General features: G+C 38.4%; 1 protein-coding gene and 2 long non-coding RNA genes across 7 annotated transcripts; all 3 read left to right on the top strand.

Annotated features, from left to right (window-relative positions):
* Positions 1-3,641: 3,641 nt before the first annotated feature.
* On the top strand, positions 3,642-5,425 carry LOC133713564 (uncharacterized). The gene is made up of 3 exons (XR_009848089.1): positions 3,642-3,705; positions 4,372-4,454; positions 5,136-5,425. It is a non-coding gene; the product is annotated as an uncharacterized LOC133713564 (long non-coding RNA).
* A 1,889-nt stretch (positions 5,426-7,314) lies between these two features.
* On the top strand, positions 7,315-8,288 carry LOC133713665 (uncharacterized). Of its 3 annotated transcripts, none has more exons than XM_062139695.1 (3): positions 7,315-7,671; positions 7,765-7,870; positions 7,978-8,288. In XM_062139695.1, the coding sequence occupies exons 1-3, from the start codon at positions 7,486-7,488 to the stop codon at positions 8,163-8,165; spliced, it is 480 nt and encodes a 159-aa protein (XP_061995679.1). In that variant the 5' UTR covers positions 7,315-7,485; the 3' UTR covers positions 8,166-8,288. The 3 variants fall into 3 exon arrangements, with proteins under 3 accessions (XP_061995679.1, XP_061995678.1, XP_061995680.1); XM_062139694.1 differs by having other exon boundaries at positions 7,960-8,288; XM_062139696.1 differs by having other exon boundaries at positions 7,765-7,886.
* Positions 8,289-8,542: 254 nt separating this feature from the next.
* LOC133717518 (uncharacterized) lies at positions 8,543-12,164 on the top strand. 3 transcript variants are annotated; one of them, XR_009849690.1, is made up of 9 exons: positions 8,543-8,643; positions 9,178-9,333; positions 9,532-9,691; positions 9,881-9,978; positions 10,069-10,141; positions 10,440-10,520; positions 11,384-11,437; positions 11,553-11,626; positions 11,839-12,164. It is a non-coding gene; the product is annotated as an uncharacterized LOC133717518 (long non-coding RNA). The 3 variants fall into 3 exon arrangements; XR_009849691.1 differs by lacking the exons at positions 8,543-8,643; positions 9,178-9,333 and having other exon boundaries at positions 9,403-9,691; positions 10,066-10,141; XR_009849689.1 differs by lacking the exons at positions 8,543-8,643; positions 9,178-9,333 and having other exon boundaries at positions 9,404-9,691.
* The last annotated feature ends 4,637 nt before the right edge of the window (positions 12,165-16,801 follow it).

The following is a 16,801-nucleotide window of genomic DNA, read 5'->3' as shown; positions in this document are numbered from 1 at the left end:
TTTGAAAATTCGAAAGTTGAATTAATGCCTTCTATAGGGAATGTGGAGAAAGGCGATCAATGTGCCATGTAGAATTACATGTTGTGGCACTACCCCGGGATTCGAGGCATGACAAGGTAAAAGACGAGTACGAGTGCGAACTCGAGAATCGAGGTGAAAAATTACGCATTTACCCTATGCGTTCACTTTTGAGACAAAGAATTTGTAACATTTCTTCCACACCAGGAGTTTACATTAACTATTTTACATTCTTGCCTCTTAGTACAAAAGTTGATTTTCGTCTCTTGCATTACTCAAAATGTTTTCCTCATAAGTCAAGAGACTACACCTTAGACAATCGCGTTTTCCTTACTAAAGTGTTCTATTTTACAAAGCTCGAACATTTTGGGTTCTTCAAAAAAAAAAAAAAAAAAAAAAAATTTGCCGCCTAGAATTTGAAAACAAACTCAAACTATTTTCCTGTTCCAGTGAAAAGCCTTTGAAATTATTTCCTTACCTACCAAAAGGTTCTTGTCAACAAATCTTGTTCGAAAAGTACAAAAGTTGAAAATTTCCCCAAATCTGTTTTCAAGCAAAATTGAAATTCCGAGAATTTTACTATTTTGTCTCCGCAACTACTTCAAATTTAGTTTTATCCGACCTCTACTACTGTTAAATTTCTGAAATTTTGACGACGGTCTCAGTCAGCATCTCTACATTGAATTTACGGGTCTTGTTTGGGTTGAAATTGCATATCCAAAATTTTAGTCGTAAACTCCTTTGAAATTATTTTCCAACTTCTTGGAAACTTGAAATGTTAATCTCATTGTGGCTTTCTCTTATCATTAGTTATCTTTTATGTAAACTGGTGGTTGGAAGAATGTTAGTTCACCTTCGGAATTACTCAGGGCACCCATTTCGAAAGTAAAGGATTACTTTAAAGGAGAATATATAGAAATTACTTTTTCTTGTTGTCGGACGAGGACACAAGAAAATAAAGTGCTTGTAACCGATTCAACTGTTTTGGCTTGACCAAAAATTGAAGGAGCGCTTATGACTTGGTTTCTGAGTATTGACATCAAACGAGTTCGTATGATGAAAATGATAGTTCAAGGTCGAGACCGTTAATGGAAATGCTACGAACTTTACAAATCTCGAGGAGTCAACTTCGATTGGTGATCCTCGAATTTCGTTGAAACTTGGCGAAAAGTATTGTTGCAACTTGATGCCTTGAGCATTGGACGGTTTGTTTGGTCAATGCCAAGCGACCTATTGATTGGTGTCTCATGACGTGTTGTAGGTACTTAGGTGTTGCGATTTCACAATGTGACATCGAATTTACTGAATCGTTTGCTTGGTTTCGACGTCATATGTACAAGCTGCCACAATTGTTTGTTCATGGAGTAAACAGTATCCGCTAAGCTACGTATAAGTGTGCATGAGGTATGACAACCAAGATCGTTGATAACTACGAGGCGGATGACAGTGATGACATCGTTGACGTGTCATTCGTAGTGACGCTTTACGAAACTTATTTAGGTTGACCAATGGAGAAAGCTCGGTTTCTCTCCTTGGTTGCCACTTATATTTAAGGCTCAAATTCCCGAGTAATTTTATACTCTCGTTAAATGGGAATTGAGCGTAGACGTCAATTTGTTTTCAGTGATTTTGAAAAGTAAGCTATTATTGCATGGTTGCAACGAAGTTACTATTTAGCAAGTTGCTAATCGAAAAGAAGCATGATTCACGGAATAAAGTGTATCCTATGGAACGTATGATAGGAACACTTATTGAATTGATAAAGATAGCTCCGGAATGGGGATATGAAATTAATGGAAGCACGAATTGTGAAAGTTTTACGAATGTCATTGTGTTGTGTAAGATAATGTGTGACGGGGCATTCCACGCGAATTGTTTACAAGTAATGCTTGAGGATTCTTACACTAAAATGTTGGTCATTTAGTTGTGGAAATGAGGTCGACGAGTGGATTTGGCACTGCTTTGCAGTATGTTGTTATTGAGATTATTGGGTGACTAAGTGTTAGTCCCCGATTTGTTTTAAGGCTCATTGAATTTTTCAAAAATGTTGAAACGATAATTCCATAGCCCATTGTATGGAGCTCAAAGGAGTTGGGTGAGACTATGAAATCAAATGTTTGCACATACACACACAATGTGAAAGAGGAAAAGTGCAATTTGCGAAAAATAAATGGTTATAGAGTTTGATGAGGTCGTCCCTATAAGTGAAGTAAGATGTACCACGTGAAATGTGAAGGTCTAAAAGGTAACAGGGGAAAGTGAAACTATGACTTGTGGGCGCACGAGCCCGAGGTGAAAAGAAGTAACCTCTCTTATTCATGCATTGGGCAAATTTCGAGGACGAAATTTATTTTAAGGGGGGTAGAGTGTGGGCCCCCAAAAATTTTGTTTAATTTTTGGAATGTAATTTTTCGCCAATAAGATTTTTCGCAAGGTAATTTAAGTGAAGGAATTTATTTTGGAAATTATTTTGGTATCGAGACCACCTATTGGGCTGATAATTTAAGTTTGGGCCAGAGTCCTTCGTTTTGGGCCAGAAGGTTACATAAGTATAGTGAGTCGACAGTTTGTTGAATTTTCGAAGATGATAAATTGAGTTGTAACAAAGTTTCGGATTTTGGATTTTTACAAGATCGAGTTTTGGGCTTAAGACGAAGTCGAGAAATAACATAGGAAGTTTCTGACGAAAAGACGAATAAAATAGAAGTTACGAGCCCAAAAACCTTAAAGCAAACAGCTAGGATAAATTCGTAATTTGACGCGAGGGTAGGAAGGACTTTTCACACGAACTAAGAGTAAAAAGGGGTTAGAAAACCCTAGGGAGCTCACAACTCTCCTCTCTCCCCTCTCGGCCGCATCTCTCCCTTTCTCCCCCGACCTCTCACTCTCGTCTCCTTCCCTCTGCAAACGCCGGAAACCCAATCTCCGGCCACCACCTCATGTCACCGCCACCACCAATCGAACCTACATCCAAATCGGACCCAAGCCCGAGCCTCAGCACCGACATGCATCGCCGGCAGCCTCTACACTCGCCAACCCATGACCGCGACGCCACTGTTCCTCGAGCCTCGTCGATTTCCGGCCTTCATTCCAACACTCCGCCGCCACCTACGAGCTCGGGGTAGGCTGTTAAGCATCACCCCAAAGCCTCGTCGCTAACCCGAAGCTGGAGGACACCGCACGCACCCGCGCCGGCGATCTGGGCTTCTGCAAAACTAGGGATACCGCCTCCGGCCACGATTGAACGAAGCCACCACCTCGAAGAAGCTTAGGGCTGCACGAACCGCCTTAACCCCTTAGTCCCAACTTCTGACTTTGACCGGAGCCACCCAGCACCGCCGTGAGAGCCACCGGCTTACCTTTTTCGTCTGGTAAGCTATATTTTGTCCTCTCCCTTTGGATAATACCATGAGACGTTGAGAATCGAAAAACCTAATTTTCTGTTGTCCAAATTGGATTGTATGAGGTTGGAGAGTCTGCGTTTTGGGTTTGAAGAGGAGAGCCTGGAGCTGAGGTTTCGATTGAGTCACCCTTGAAGAAGAAATGGTAAGGACACTCTGCAGTTTCTGTTTTGGATACGAAAGTTGGTGATGGGTTGATTATTGATTTTGTTCTACATGTTAGGGGTTCGAATGGTGTTTTGGTGCAGCCATGTTAAAACGGCTTCTAGTTTGGGAGAGAAGATTGGTAAGGGCCTGGTTTGGTGATCTTGGAATTGTTGTGGTTGAATTGAACAAATTGTGAATTCATGGTGAATTAAGCATGTTGTAAGATGATTGGAAAATGGATTAAATGGAGGTTGAATTGAGGTGACTTTTTATTTTGTGTTAAATGCTTAAACAGTTTGGTAATTGAGATTGGATCAATTTTACTAAGTAAACTAGATGCTGTGATTGATGTTAATATTGAGAAGCAGTTGGTCAAGAAAATGGTGGATCCCTTATGATTTAAGTTATTCGATTAAAGTAAAGGAAATAATTACAATTAAAGTGTTTTCTTAGTTACCATATCCCGGAATTCGGGAATGGTAAATTATCCTTTGTTTTTTCTTATCGAAAGAGTACTAAACAAAGAAAGGTTAAATGAGTGGAGCCGAACTATGCTTAATGGACACAAGTGTTAAGTTTGATCACCATATCCCAAATGATCAAATGATACATCATTTGGATTGTTTGGGAATGGGTAATAAATTTTATCTACTAAAAGAAATTCCTTCAAGCATAAGTTCTAGATCATTGTTTTGATCAAAAGATAATTCGATGGACTTAAAGAGAATTAAATGAATGCTTTGGTTGCTCGGTTAATTGGTTATAGTGACGTCAAGTTACTCACTGGTTTAATTTTATTATAAAGGACCCGAGCATGTGCACTTGGATTTGGATAAAGGATCGAAAGTCGGGAACGAACCCGAATGAGGGCAAGCACTCCAATTCCAGGTAGGGTGAGCTGTCCCTTCCTTGTTAGAGGCTTTTCAGTATATGTGGAATACTATACTAAGATAGTATGTTGCCTGCAAGAACGTTTTTGGTTGTTCATCAGTCGATGCCTCGTGATACATGTGTTTTCAGAACTGATAATTGCTAATTGCGAAAACCGAGGCTAGACTTGCATGTTGAGATACTGTACCCTTTGTATGTTTGTGACCTGAAAGTGAATGGGACCTAGACGCGTTGATTCCTAGGGATCCCACGGTGTCGATAACCGTGAACCTCCGGAGGGGGCTGTGCTCCTATGTTTGTCGGGGAAAGGTAAGTACAGACAGTGAACCAGTCATAGGAGACTCAGAGCCAGGAAATGGACACTTTCGCTACTTGTAGTCACAAGGACTACAAAGTAGTTGGCTGGTTCTCTTACTCAGGACGAACCAGATCGGTCACTGATTTATTTTACTTTAGCCGGCAGGTAAGTATCTCGGAGCTCCAAGTGTGTGAAGCATACTGCACATGTTTTATAAAAGAAAACGAATGTTTGTGGTTGCCACTTTTCTTAAAGCATTTTTCGATAAACGTGCACAATATTATGTAGTAAATATTTTCAAGTATATTATTTTTCAAACCTAGCATGGTTGGGTCGGCCCCTACTGGGCATGCGAGGACGAAAGCTCACCCCTACTATAGTGTGCAGGTTTCGAGCATGTGGTCGGGAGGCGTACAGGGGAGGCACATGACCCGGCTTGGCGCATTTCTCTTTAGCTTTATCAAGAGATGGTTTTGGTCCCTTATCGGATTTTGAAGTAACCTACCTATTTACTTCTTATTTAATTGTTTGTTTTCTACTCCCTTATTTACAAAACTTTGGGAGACCCGTAACCCTGGGGCGCGTCTCTCATACTTGCATTTACTTAGTGATTTGTTATTTTCCAAATTGGGCTCCTATTATAAGCCCAAATCCTTTAGCCCACTTTGAATTCCGCAATTGAAAATCTGTTGTTAGGTTGCTAGAATGATTTGTCCAAGAAAGTGTTTTGTGAACCAACAGTCCAAACCCAAAAGGCCTTGCGTTTTCGGGTTAATGAGTTATCGGGATGCCATTCGTGACATGTCGGTTTCTCACTGGCTCGGAATCGCGGCGCTGTGGGACTCCCCTCTCGGGTCACCACACTACAGGTTTTGGGTAACCTACTTTTAGGGGAAGTTTTGCCAAATTTTTTGTAGAATTTCTTCTAAAGTGGGCCCCGCAGGGCCTCTTCGGATTTCGGGGTGAAATCCAGGGGCGGGTCCTGTCAGAGGAGCTGCTGGGGCTGGCAAGTGAGGGCTGGGATTGCACGCGGAGAAGCTGAAGGCGATTGGATCTGCAGTTGACAGCTGATCTGTAGTTGGTTACTTGGTTTGATTGGATGTTGGTGTAGAACTATAGATTAATTTTTATTCTTACTAATATTGCTTTTTAACCCCTCTCGAAAATTCTTGTATGCATCGGTAGTCTGATGAGTGACACAGTATCTATTAGGTAATCTCAACCCACATTATTGGAGGGTAATAATATGATTATTGGGAGGTAATAATATGATTATTAGAGGCAATATCTCAGACAACAAAGAATGAGTAATATCTGTGTTGTGTGTTATGAACCTCAGACAACAAAGAATGAGTTATATCTGTTGTGTGTTATGAATCTCAGACAACGGTGAATTCCTTATTTTGTTGTCTAAATGTGTCGACACATCCTCGCGCATGCCATGCCAGGCACATACCTGCGTAGAATTGACACAACGGAAACAGGTATTCTGTTGAGCAAAGTATTGTCACACATTCACACAACACTCGTTTAGACCACAGTGAGGCTGGTCATCACACAACTCCAGAAATAGTACGAGAGAAAATACTAAACTAAAAGTGCTTATTCAATTTGTTACTAAACTAACATCATTCACCTCTTCGTCATCATGTGTTGATTCATTAGGAATGTCTTCATGCGGAGAAAGTGTAGAAGACTCGGGATGTAAAGTGCATGCTGCCCTTTTGTGTCATTTTCCTTTCTTTGTCATGACTACAATATAATATGAAGATACACAAGAAAGTATATTGAGTAACATTCGTGTTCTTAGCTGTTAATACAAACAAGTGAACAGATGCCTAAAGATGAAATGTTAACCTCCTGCAAGTGGAGTCCAACCACCCTTTGCTCGCCTAATAGGACCAGTAATCCTCCTGCACAGTAAAGTTTACACATAATTTAGCTCACTAACTTCCCACAACATTGACGAAAATAGAAAAGCAAAAGGAAATTAATCACGAGGCAAATTAAATTAGCACATGGATTCTCCACTACACAAAAATCCAAAGATCCAATGGATGTAACTAACAAGATTAAACCAAAGTTACAACTAAAACAGCAGCTGTTAAGGACTCGAGGGATAGTACTTGTTAATTGGAGAAGCCTTTGGCGGGCTGCTGCCAATCCCCGGGGACTTGAGGACAAGACCACTATGCCAATAACCTTATCAGACGACAGAGTTCAGACGACAAACATGTTGGTTTCTGTCGTCTGATATATTTTAACGACAGACAATGTAAAAACTGTCGTCTGAATATAGCAACATACCATACAAAGTTAGTTTTGAGAATTAAGTTTGTTTTCAGACAACAGTTATCTGTCGTCTCATCAAAGGAGATAAATTGATTTCGATTCCTGTTGTAGCTGTTTTTTTTGTTTGTGTTTAGACAACATATATCTGTCGTCTTGTCAAAGGAGATAAATTCGCTTTGAATTTTTTCGTAGCTGTTTTTTTTTTTGGCACAATGTGAAGGGATATGTGGCAAATTTTAAAGCTAGCTATTTCTCTTTCCCGACAAATTTAACCTTTTGAATACTGTTCTCTTCCGCAGAAACCCTATCTATCTCGCTCTCCCTTAGGCACAGAAGAAACCAGCAGCCCCAACTCAAGACACATACACTCAGCTTTCTCTCTCAAACCGAAATTTCATTTCTTACCCAGATTCATTCTACAGAGCAAGAGAGCCAAACATGTCGATCGAAATGCCCAAAGGGCTCCCCTTTTCAGTTGATACGTGGAGTTCTTCTTCAAAGAGAAAGAGGCACCATTTCTTAACTCACGCCCACAAAGACCACTCCACTGGGATTTCCTCCCACTTTTCTTACCCGATTTACTCAACCCAACGCACCAAAACCGTCCTTCAACACTACCTCAAGGTTTGTCTTTCAATTTTGATACTTTACATGTTTTTACAGTAGCCCATTTCATTTTTTGGGTTAAAGTTTCAATCTTTAATTGGGATTTTGCAGCTTGATGAATCTTTGTTTGTGGGCATTAAAGTTGGGCAATCTGTAGCTATTGATGAACCGGATGGAGCCTTCACTGATACGGCTTTCGATGCCAATCACTGTCCTGGTATCTATCTTTCATGGTATTATGGATTGATTTCTTATTGCTTTGTTTCTTTTCTTTCTGGATCTGAACCATAGCCGCTTAATCTCCAGTCCTTGACCATTCTTTAGCTGAGGTTAGAAGTTGCTCCGATTTTGGTCAAATTAAAAACCCAAGCTTAAACCCTTCGATTTTGGACCCAGAAGCAAAAGCACTCTCAGACACTGAGACGAAGCAATGGAGGATAAAACTGAGTCTGTTTCATTCAACAAGAGAAGAGCAGAGGGTAACTATAATTGCTTTTTTTCTCTATAGTTAACGGTGAAATCTGTAATTGCTTGCATTGGTTTCTGGGTTGTGTTCCTTTCTTTGATTCTGGATAATTAATGTGATTTTATCTCATGTGGATAATAGTTCAAAAGTGACTGACTCTGAGGTAAGTTCAAATGGTAAGAAAGAAGTATTTTCTACTCTACTAACCCTAGTTGAAGCTTCCGCCGCTTCCTTCATTTTTGACTTTCATCTTCAGATAGGTTACTCTTCTATTCTCCCAGAGTCCCACAGCATCTCTCCTTCATCTCTCAGACTACTACCCACCACCGCCGGCGCCTCCCTCGCGTGTCCCCTCTCGCACGCCCAGAACCCCTCGCCTCCGGCGCCTCCCTCACGTGTCCCCTCTCGCACGGCCAGAACCCCATCGCCTCCGGCGCCTCCCTCACGTGTCCCCTCTCGCACGACCAGAACCCCATCGCCTCCGGCGCCTCCCTTCTCTCACGGACAGAACCCATCCCCTCTCGGTAATGCTTCTGCTTGTGGGTATAACTTATAAACTAGCTTTAATGGTTAGATAATTGGATGCTGGTTATTTTTCTGGATGCTAGGTTGATTAGATATCTGGTTTAGATAATCGGATGCTGGTTATGTTTCATTATTTTGTAACTATGGTGGTGAACTGGTGATGGTTTGTTACTATTCATGCGTATTTTTTTTTTTTTTTTTCCAGTTATTATCAAAATCAGTTGATACTTTGATGAGAGTGTGAATGTGTGATAACTGATGAGACTAGTTTGTGTGATAGTTCAATGATGAGACTATCAGATTAGTTTAAAGAAATGCGACTAGTTTGTGACTTTGTGTCCTCTGTTCTTGTTTTGAAATCAAGAAATGTGACTAGTTTGTGTTCTCTGTTCTAGTTTGGGGCTTTCTTATTTCATAGTATTGGTAAGGGTTTCACCATTTTAAATTTTTTTTGAACTTAATGTTTTGTAAAATAGCTGTGTTTTGCATTGTTAATTCTGCACTTGTTGGGAATTTGACATTTTGATGGACAGATGGAGGGGATACTACTGTTAGTGACACTGAGGAATGAAGTGAAGGAGCTGGATTGCTTGGAGGAAGCTTGAAGTCTGACTTGATGATTAGTTGTGTAATTTGTGTAATTTCAGATTTCAGATTTGATGATTAGTTGTTGACTTGTTGGGAATTTGGTATGTATGTTTATTTCAGATTTGAACTGTATGTTTATTTCAAGTTTGCTGATTTGATGATTAGTTGATTTTTTTTTTTTTTTCAAGTTTGCAGGTTTTCAAATTTCCAGGTTTATTTAAGATATAATGCAGTGTTAGAGAGTTGAACTGCATATTTGTTGTTGATTGAGTTTCATTTTTTTTCATGGCTACTTGTAGATTATGGAAGGGATTTCTGCAACTCCGACTTCTATACCAGCTGAAACTGCAGACTCTAGCATAGGGACGACCCCCACACCGAGTCCGAGTGCTGCAGTTATTCATAGTGATGTTCCAATAATGATAGAGGGATTGATCGGACTAGTGCATTCTACTAAAGGTTAGTGACTATCTTCATGTCATCGATCACTTACGTTTTTGCAAATATGGTTTCAATTTTTAATTATGCACTAATTATACACTACTTGCATTCTAAAGGTTACTAAGCTGAACATTTCATTGATGTGGTAAATTGGCTCACTATATGCTAATGTTTTTTTTTTCTTTCTTTCATTGTTCCTTGTATCAGCCTCTTCAAGAACCAGAGAAGATGACCAATATTATTCTTCAAGCTCTGAAAATTACTGGACAAAGAGGCATTATCAACAAAGGCTGGGGTTGGTAATTGTAAGTCTTGGTTCTCAAGATTACTTTCGAGCATAGTGTATATGTATGCTTATCTGGATATGAAACAGTTTATTTTTATCTTCTTAGCAGTACAATCAAATGATTCTATGTACTTAGTGGACAATTGCCCCCATGATGACTCTTCCTCGGATGCTCTGTTGTGGTAAATTATTTATATCATTAGTTTATTTTGGTTTAGTACAGATTTTGCTGCACTGGTGCTTACTAGATTCATGCTCGCTACGTGGTTTATTTGTTGTAGTGACATGATCATTAATTCAAATATGACTAACAAAAAAAGGTCTTGAACATTTTCATTTGAAGCATGTAGGAGCAGTTACATGTTGTAATGATAAATTGATGTAGTAGTAATAAATTCTTGTGGTCCATAGTAGTCTACTTGTTTTATAGCAAGAGGAATATATGTTGGTTGATTCACTCTATTATATGGGACACTGCAGGTCAGGAACGTTACCATAGCCTGACTCCCATGTATTACTGCGGTGCAGCTGCAGCTGTTGGTCTATGATATCACAAGCATGGTAATCATTCAACTCTCCAATTTAGGTTCAGATGTCCTTATGTGTTGCTGGTTTTTGCAAGTTCGTGTTTGTAATTTCACAGAACATTAGACTTTCAAGTTTCAACATTATATAGTCCCTGCAATGATTCCATTATAAGTATCTGCAGATTATATGTAGGGCTAAATACTAGTTAGTACCCTGTGGTTTATGTCCAAAATCAATTCAGTCCCTGGACTTCTAATTTCATCAAAAACACCCCTGCACTTTCAATTTTGATCTAATAGATCCAATTCATTAATATTCTGTTATGGGTTTAAGTTATAGTTGGATTATTTGTTGAAAAACTATTTATTTTTAATAGTAGGACTCACTCCTAAATTGACTATGCAGACCACCTCGACACCACATCATAAAACATAGGCCATATATGAGCCACATTAACAAGTTAAATAACTCAATTGTCGGAAAACTAACAAATTGGACCTATTAGATCAAAATTGAAAGTGCAGGGGTGTTTTTGATGAAATTGAAAGTTCAGGGACTGAATTGATTTTGGACCTAAACCACAGGGTAGTAATTTGTATTTAGCCCTTATAGATGTAATTGACTTGAAGTTTTTCTGTTTTCGATACTCTTGAAGCAAAGACTTTAGCATCTTTGATATATAACTTTCGAAAGCAGAATGAGCCACTTGTGACATGCTCATTGTAAGCCTTATAATTTTATCTATCAAATGATAGAAGACTATGTCATTAATGATCTAAAATATGAGTTGCTTAGACTTTATCTGTCAAATGATACGAGACTCTTTGGTGATTTGTAATATGAGTTATGCACTTTTTAAGTGTAATCAGTTCGATGCATATTGTTTTTGGCTGCAGGAGTCATTTGTTTTTAGCAAGCTAAGAAGTGGGTTTTTGAATTGCAAAGACAAGGTACATTTGAAAAGTTTTGGAGTGACCACTTTTTGGATTGATATAACTTGAGTAACTAATATTCTTCAAGACTACTAACTCACTCAAGTTTATTTTACTTCTCGTTTGATATTAGCAAATCCAACTTTAATAATGTTCTTGGCTGGAAACAAGGCTGACTTGGAAGAGAAGAGAAAAGTAGGGACTGAGGTATATACTCACTACTACCTTTCCCAGTTCATTTTTTTGTTACCTCTATTCATGAAGTATAGTCAACTATACATTTGCATCTCGATTGAGTTTTGCAAATGAGTTTTCTGCTTGATACTGTTAATCAAGCAATTTGACTATAAAAGTTTGACTTATATTTCATGTGTTTAGCCCAATGGTGACTAAACTAATGTTGGTTGATGTTGTCACAGAAAAGTAGTCCTCATTTAGGAAGCAAAGATCTATCCGGGCATAAATGGTTAGGAAGTAGAGACAGTACGTAGTCTGCAGAAGGCAATCAGAAAACAAGTAGTGAAGTCTTTGACCATTGCGCAATAGATACACTGCTGATTTCTCATGGGACAAGTACACTCTTCATGAAGGACCTTTTGAGGAGGTTGGAGCAATGTGCTAAACCTTTTATCAATGGGGTAGATTAGTTTATGCTGATGTTAACAAACTATATTTCATGGTTTGATTATGACTTTCATCATTGGGATATATGATAATACATTGGAAGTTATGTCTTTTTAAATAATATCAAACATTAATAGAAAGTTACCAACAACTATGGTTTGAGAGACAATAGATAACTAATAGTGGATGTTGTCTCAATAAAGTTCGCACAACAGATTTGGCAAAGAAACATGGAAATCCTACACATTCAGACGACATTTTATTGTCGTCTCGCATTAAAACAGACAATAGATTATTTGTAAAGTCTGTTGCTAGAGTTTGACAACAACAACATTTAACTGTCGTTATATTTCATATCTAACCACATATACTTACAATTTGTACATATTTAAGCACATTCAGACGACATATTTTTTTTAGGTGTCTGTCGTCTGAGTGAATTTATGACGTCGGGCTTTGACTGTCGTCTGAACATCAATCAGATATCAGCTTAATAGACGACAGATTTTTTGCATATCAGACGACGGTCACTGTCTGTCGTCTGATGAGATTATTGGCATAGTGGACTCTCACTTCCTTCGGAATCCGAGCTCGACACAGCCGTGGATTGCTTATTCACAAGGCATCACTCCTTTATTGAAACTTCACTTCTCCCTTTTTATAAAACAATCACCAAAATCCCAAATTCCAATCAACAAACTAGAAACACAAACACAACAGATACATAACAAAAACCCTCAAACACTATCCCCTAAAACCAAAAAACCTAAACAAGGCCCCAAATTTACTCCAAGATCTCAAAACCCTACCACCTTAGACCCAGACACCAACCCAGATCTTAAATTCAGTTTCTAGATAAAAAAAAAAAAAAAAAAAAGATAGGAACCAATCATTTATATATATATTTGCCCTGGTCAACATCTAAGTTCAACATTTTACTTGAAAAAGTATAACTAGTTTATTTGCAGTCTAAACTTCAAACCATCTAATTTTGTCAATGGCTATCTCTCCCACTCTGTCTGTGTACTCCATAGTTAAGCATCTACCACCGCATTCAGAAATCATACAAAAATGAAAATGAAAAAAAAAACTCTGTCATTTATGGACTGCAAACACTCAGCTACAAGACATTTTTTTCATAGACAAAGCAAAGAGGCATCACTTGAGCCAATCAGCCAAATAGCCCTTTTCTCTCAGTTATGAGGAAGATAACCTTTAATAATATAAGGAAGTCAAGTCAAGCCTTAGATTTTGGTTAAAAGAGAATTTTCCTTTTAGCAGATGTCTGATACGATTGCTGGTAATTGTCAAATTCGTGTTGCAAATTTGTGAACATAAATCGTGTCGTCCAAAAAGAAAAGATATATAAGAGTGGGCTTAGATTTAGGTCAAAATGTAAAGAAAAGAGAACCCACTCACCTCAAATCCTAAAAAAGACCAATCATAGAATCGAAACAATGCTTTAGTACTATTGCCCAACTGCCAAACTTCTTTCAATTTTTATTTTCGAGTAGATCTGGAATGGAGGCACCCCTGCAAAGAAATACCAAGAGGATTAGAGCTCAGATTAACCAGAAGATATAGAAGAATAAGAAGTTCCAAGACAGAGAATAAGAGGAAAAAAGAAGAATTACGAGAGAGAGAGAGAGAGAGAAGACGTGAAATTTTAGATCTTTTAGGTTTATTGGAGTTTCATCGCTAGAGGTAGTAGAAGAGTAGTGTGTAGAGGCTCCACAATTTTAGGGATATGGGCAGGAAGATCAAATTTTTGAGGCAGCGGGAAGAATTTTAGCGGCGGTAAACTTAAATTTTTTTTGTTTTTTATTTTTAATACAAATCCCAAACCCCAAACCTCAAACCCTAAACCCCAAATCCTAAAACCCTAAATGTTATTTTGTATTTTTTTTTTGGAACAATTATTGTTTTTTTTTTATGGAAACAATTCTTGTTATATGTGTTTGTGTACAAAATAATTTGACGATTGTCAAAGATTTGTGGTATTTTAGAAGACCCAGACCCCTTAATTCTCGAATCTTTGTGCGATGAGCCAAGTACATTATTTAGATTTCAGATTCAAAATTCAAATAATTTCATCATAGTTATGACTTTGATTGACTCAGTCAATCGATTAATGCTTAATAACCATATTTTTGTTCACTTCAAGTTTCAAAGGGCAAGGGTGCCATTAGATCATACTCTTGAGACACTGACAATTAGATGTGACAAGTACATTATTTTAGGCTTCAAGTTCAAAATTCAGTAAATTCTGTCATAGTTATGATTTCGATCCACTCGGTCAACTAATTCACTACAAGCTTCAAAGGGTAAGTGTGTCATTGGATCATACACTTGAGAAACCGTTCGTTAGATGTGCCAAGTACATAATTTTAGGCTTCTGGTTCAAAATTCGGAAAATTCCGTTATGGTTATGACTTCGATCTATTTGGTCAACTGACTTGGATACACATTTACGCAAGCGTACGTATCATTGTCAAGATAGGGAAATATTATGCCCAAAGTTATCGTACTGCGGGGATTAGTGGCTAACCCACGATCCTTGGGTAATCGGAAATAAAGACACTTAGCAAACAAAAGAAAAAGAAAAAGAAAATAAATAAAAATGCTACTCTAAGGCACCAAGCCTTAGCAATGCTCGGCTTTGGTTCGCACCGAAGCCTAATCAAAGCTATGAGCCTAGTGATGACTATTTACAATGAAGTAGAATGTGTCACCGAAAATATAATTTGCATTTCTAAAAGCTAGGTTGCAAGAATTTAAATGAAAGCTTTAACTAACAACTAAATTAAATAAAGTAATGCAAAGTAAGAAATTGAGATAAATATGGGATTGGTAGTTAGGGATGATTCCTAACCCTAATTCAATGCTCTAGATGCTAATTTGATTTACATGCAATTTATTAAAGATGGTAGAAGCCGTACCCAAGGCTTTTCATGGCTCAAGGGTCGAAATTCCCTTTCATGGTATTCCTACTCCGGTTCAAGGGCCGTAGGAACTCACTTGACATGAATTGGAGCCGGTTCAAGGGTCACTAATTCACATCAAGAGACCTAGAGATCGAGGAATAAGGCAACCAAGCTCACCATAATTGCGATCTAGCTAATCATGTAGTGAACCATGCTTGTACTTCCCACGATTATCAAATCGGGGTTCTAGCTCTAGAATCTAAGGATGTCATCCCCTAAATTTCAATCTAGAAATATTAAAACACATACCCAAGAGTTGACAATTCCTAAGCATGCATTCTAATCAATTATCACAAAACACAAGCATCCAATAATTAACAAATTCCATATATAAATTAAATTAAGCATCCATTACATCAAATTTGGATTAGGGCACACAACCCTAACCCCCAACAAGGAAATTACTCACAACCCATAATCATAGACATCAAAATTACAAAATTCAAATAGAAAAGAGAAGAGAAGTGTAGGAGAAAACAAAAATAATCACAAATAGCTAAAAAGCTAGCATGACTAGTCTTGAATTACAACTCCCACAATTACCCAAATCTTGAATCTTGTAGAGGAGAAGCCTTTGATAAATCCTTGAAGCTTTGGGGTGAGTAATCCTCAAATCTCAAAACAAAATATAAAGAAAAGAGAAAAAATGGAAGGGAAGGAGGGAGAGAGAACAGCCCAAAGGACCGCCCCATGCAGCCCAAAAGAAGAGAGATAAGGGACATGTGTCCAAAATTGAGAGGAAGAGAGAAAAAAAATGAAAAAAGAAATAAAAAGAGAGGCAGCACGTGGGGAGGAGAGAGTAAAAGATGAAGGCTGATGATGTAATCACTGCTGACGTCAGCACAATTCAGGATTTTTTTTTCTTTCTTTCTTTCTCTCTTCTTCTTCTTCTTCTTTTCTTTTCTTTTCTTTTCTTTCTTCTCTCTTCTCTCTTCTCAATCCATTTTCGCGTATACTATCAAAGGCAATTGAATTCCGCTCCCTTAATGGTGTTGACCACGGTTGACCAGCATTGACTATTTCATCATTTTGTTGGAAACTCCAATTTGCTCTAATTTCGCACAATTTTCTCTCGTTTCCGCAACTCCGCTTATTTTCTACAAAATAAATAAAAATGGATTAATAACATATTAATTGACATGGGGATTAGCTTATTATACTATGCTTTGTTTTGCGTTTCCTAAGACTATGTGTTACGTCCCGGATCTCAAGTTACCGTTTTACTAGTCTTTCGGACGGTAAATGAGAGTTATTTTTATTTTCGGCTCCATATCGACTTTTTAGGGGGCCCTAAAAGTTGACTTTTTGTTCGGGTCAAAATTTGAGAAAATTTTCTTCATGAAAGTCATTGCGGACATTAAACCGAACGCGTGCATATGTTGTACGTAAAAATCAGAGTTTGTATGCAAAAGTTATAAGCGAAAAGGTAAAGTTATTGTTCATAGTAAATTAGTATATATATTTGAAAAGTTACTGTGGTAGATAATAACCTACCACTCTCTCTCTCTCCTCTCCGTTTCTCTCTCCCCGACCCCGTCGGCTTTAGCCGACGGTTTCTCCCTCGTCCGGCAACGGATTTGGACAATGCCGGCGGCTATGGAACCCTATCTTCCTCCTCTTCACGTCTGTAGGACTTTGGTGGCACGATTTGGGTCGTATGAGGTGCAGCAAGGCGGTGAACGTGGTGGCCATTTCGGGTCTCCGGCGATTTCTTATTTTCCGGCCACGTCCAGCCGCACCACCACCCATTTCTTGTAGTTCTCTTAATCCTGGG

Source organism: Rosa rugosa, chromosome 6 (assembly GCF_958449725.1).
Source record: "Rosa rugosa chromosome 6, drRosRugo1.1, whole genome shotgun sequence".
In the NCBI taxonomy this organism is placed as follows: Eukaryota; Viridiplantae; Streptophyta; class Magnoliopsida; order Rosales; family Rosaceae; genus Rosa; species Rosa rugosa.
This window is presented reverse-complemented; position numbering and strand designations above follow the sequence as displayed.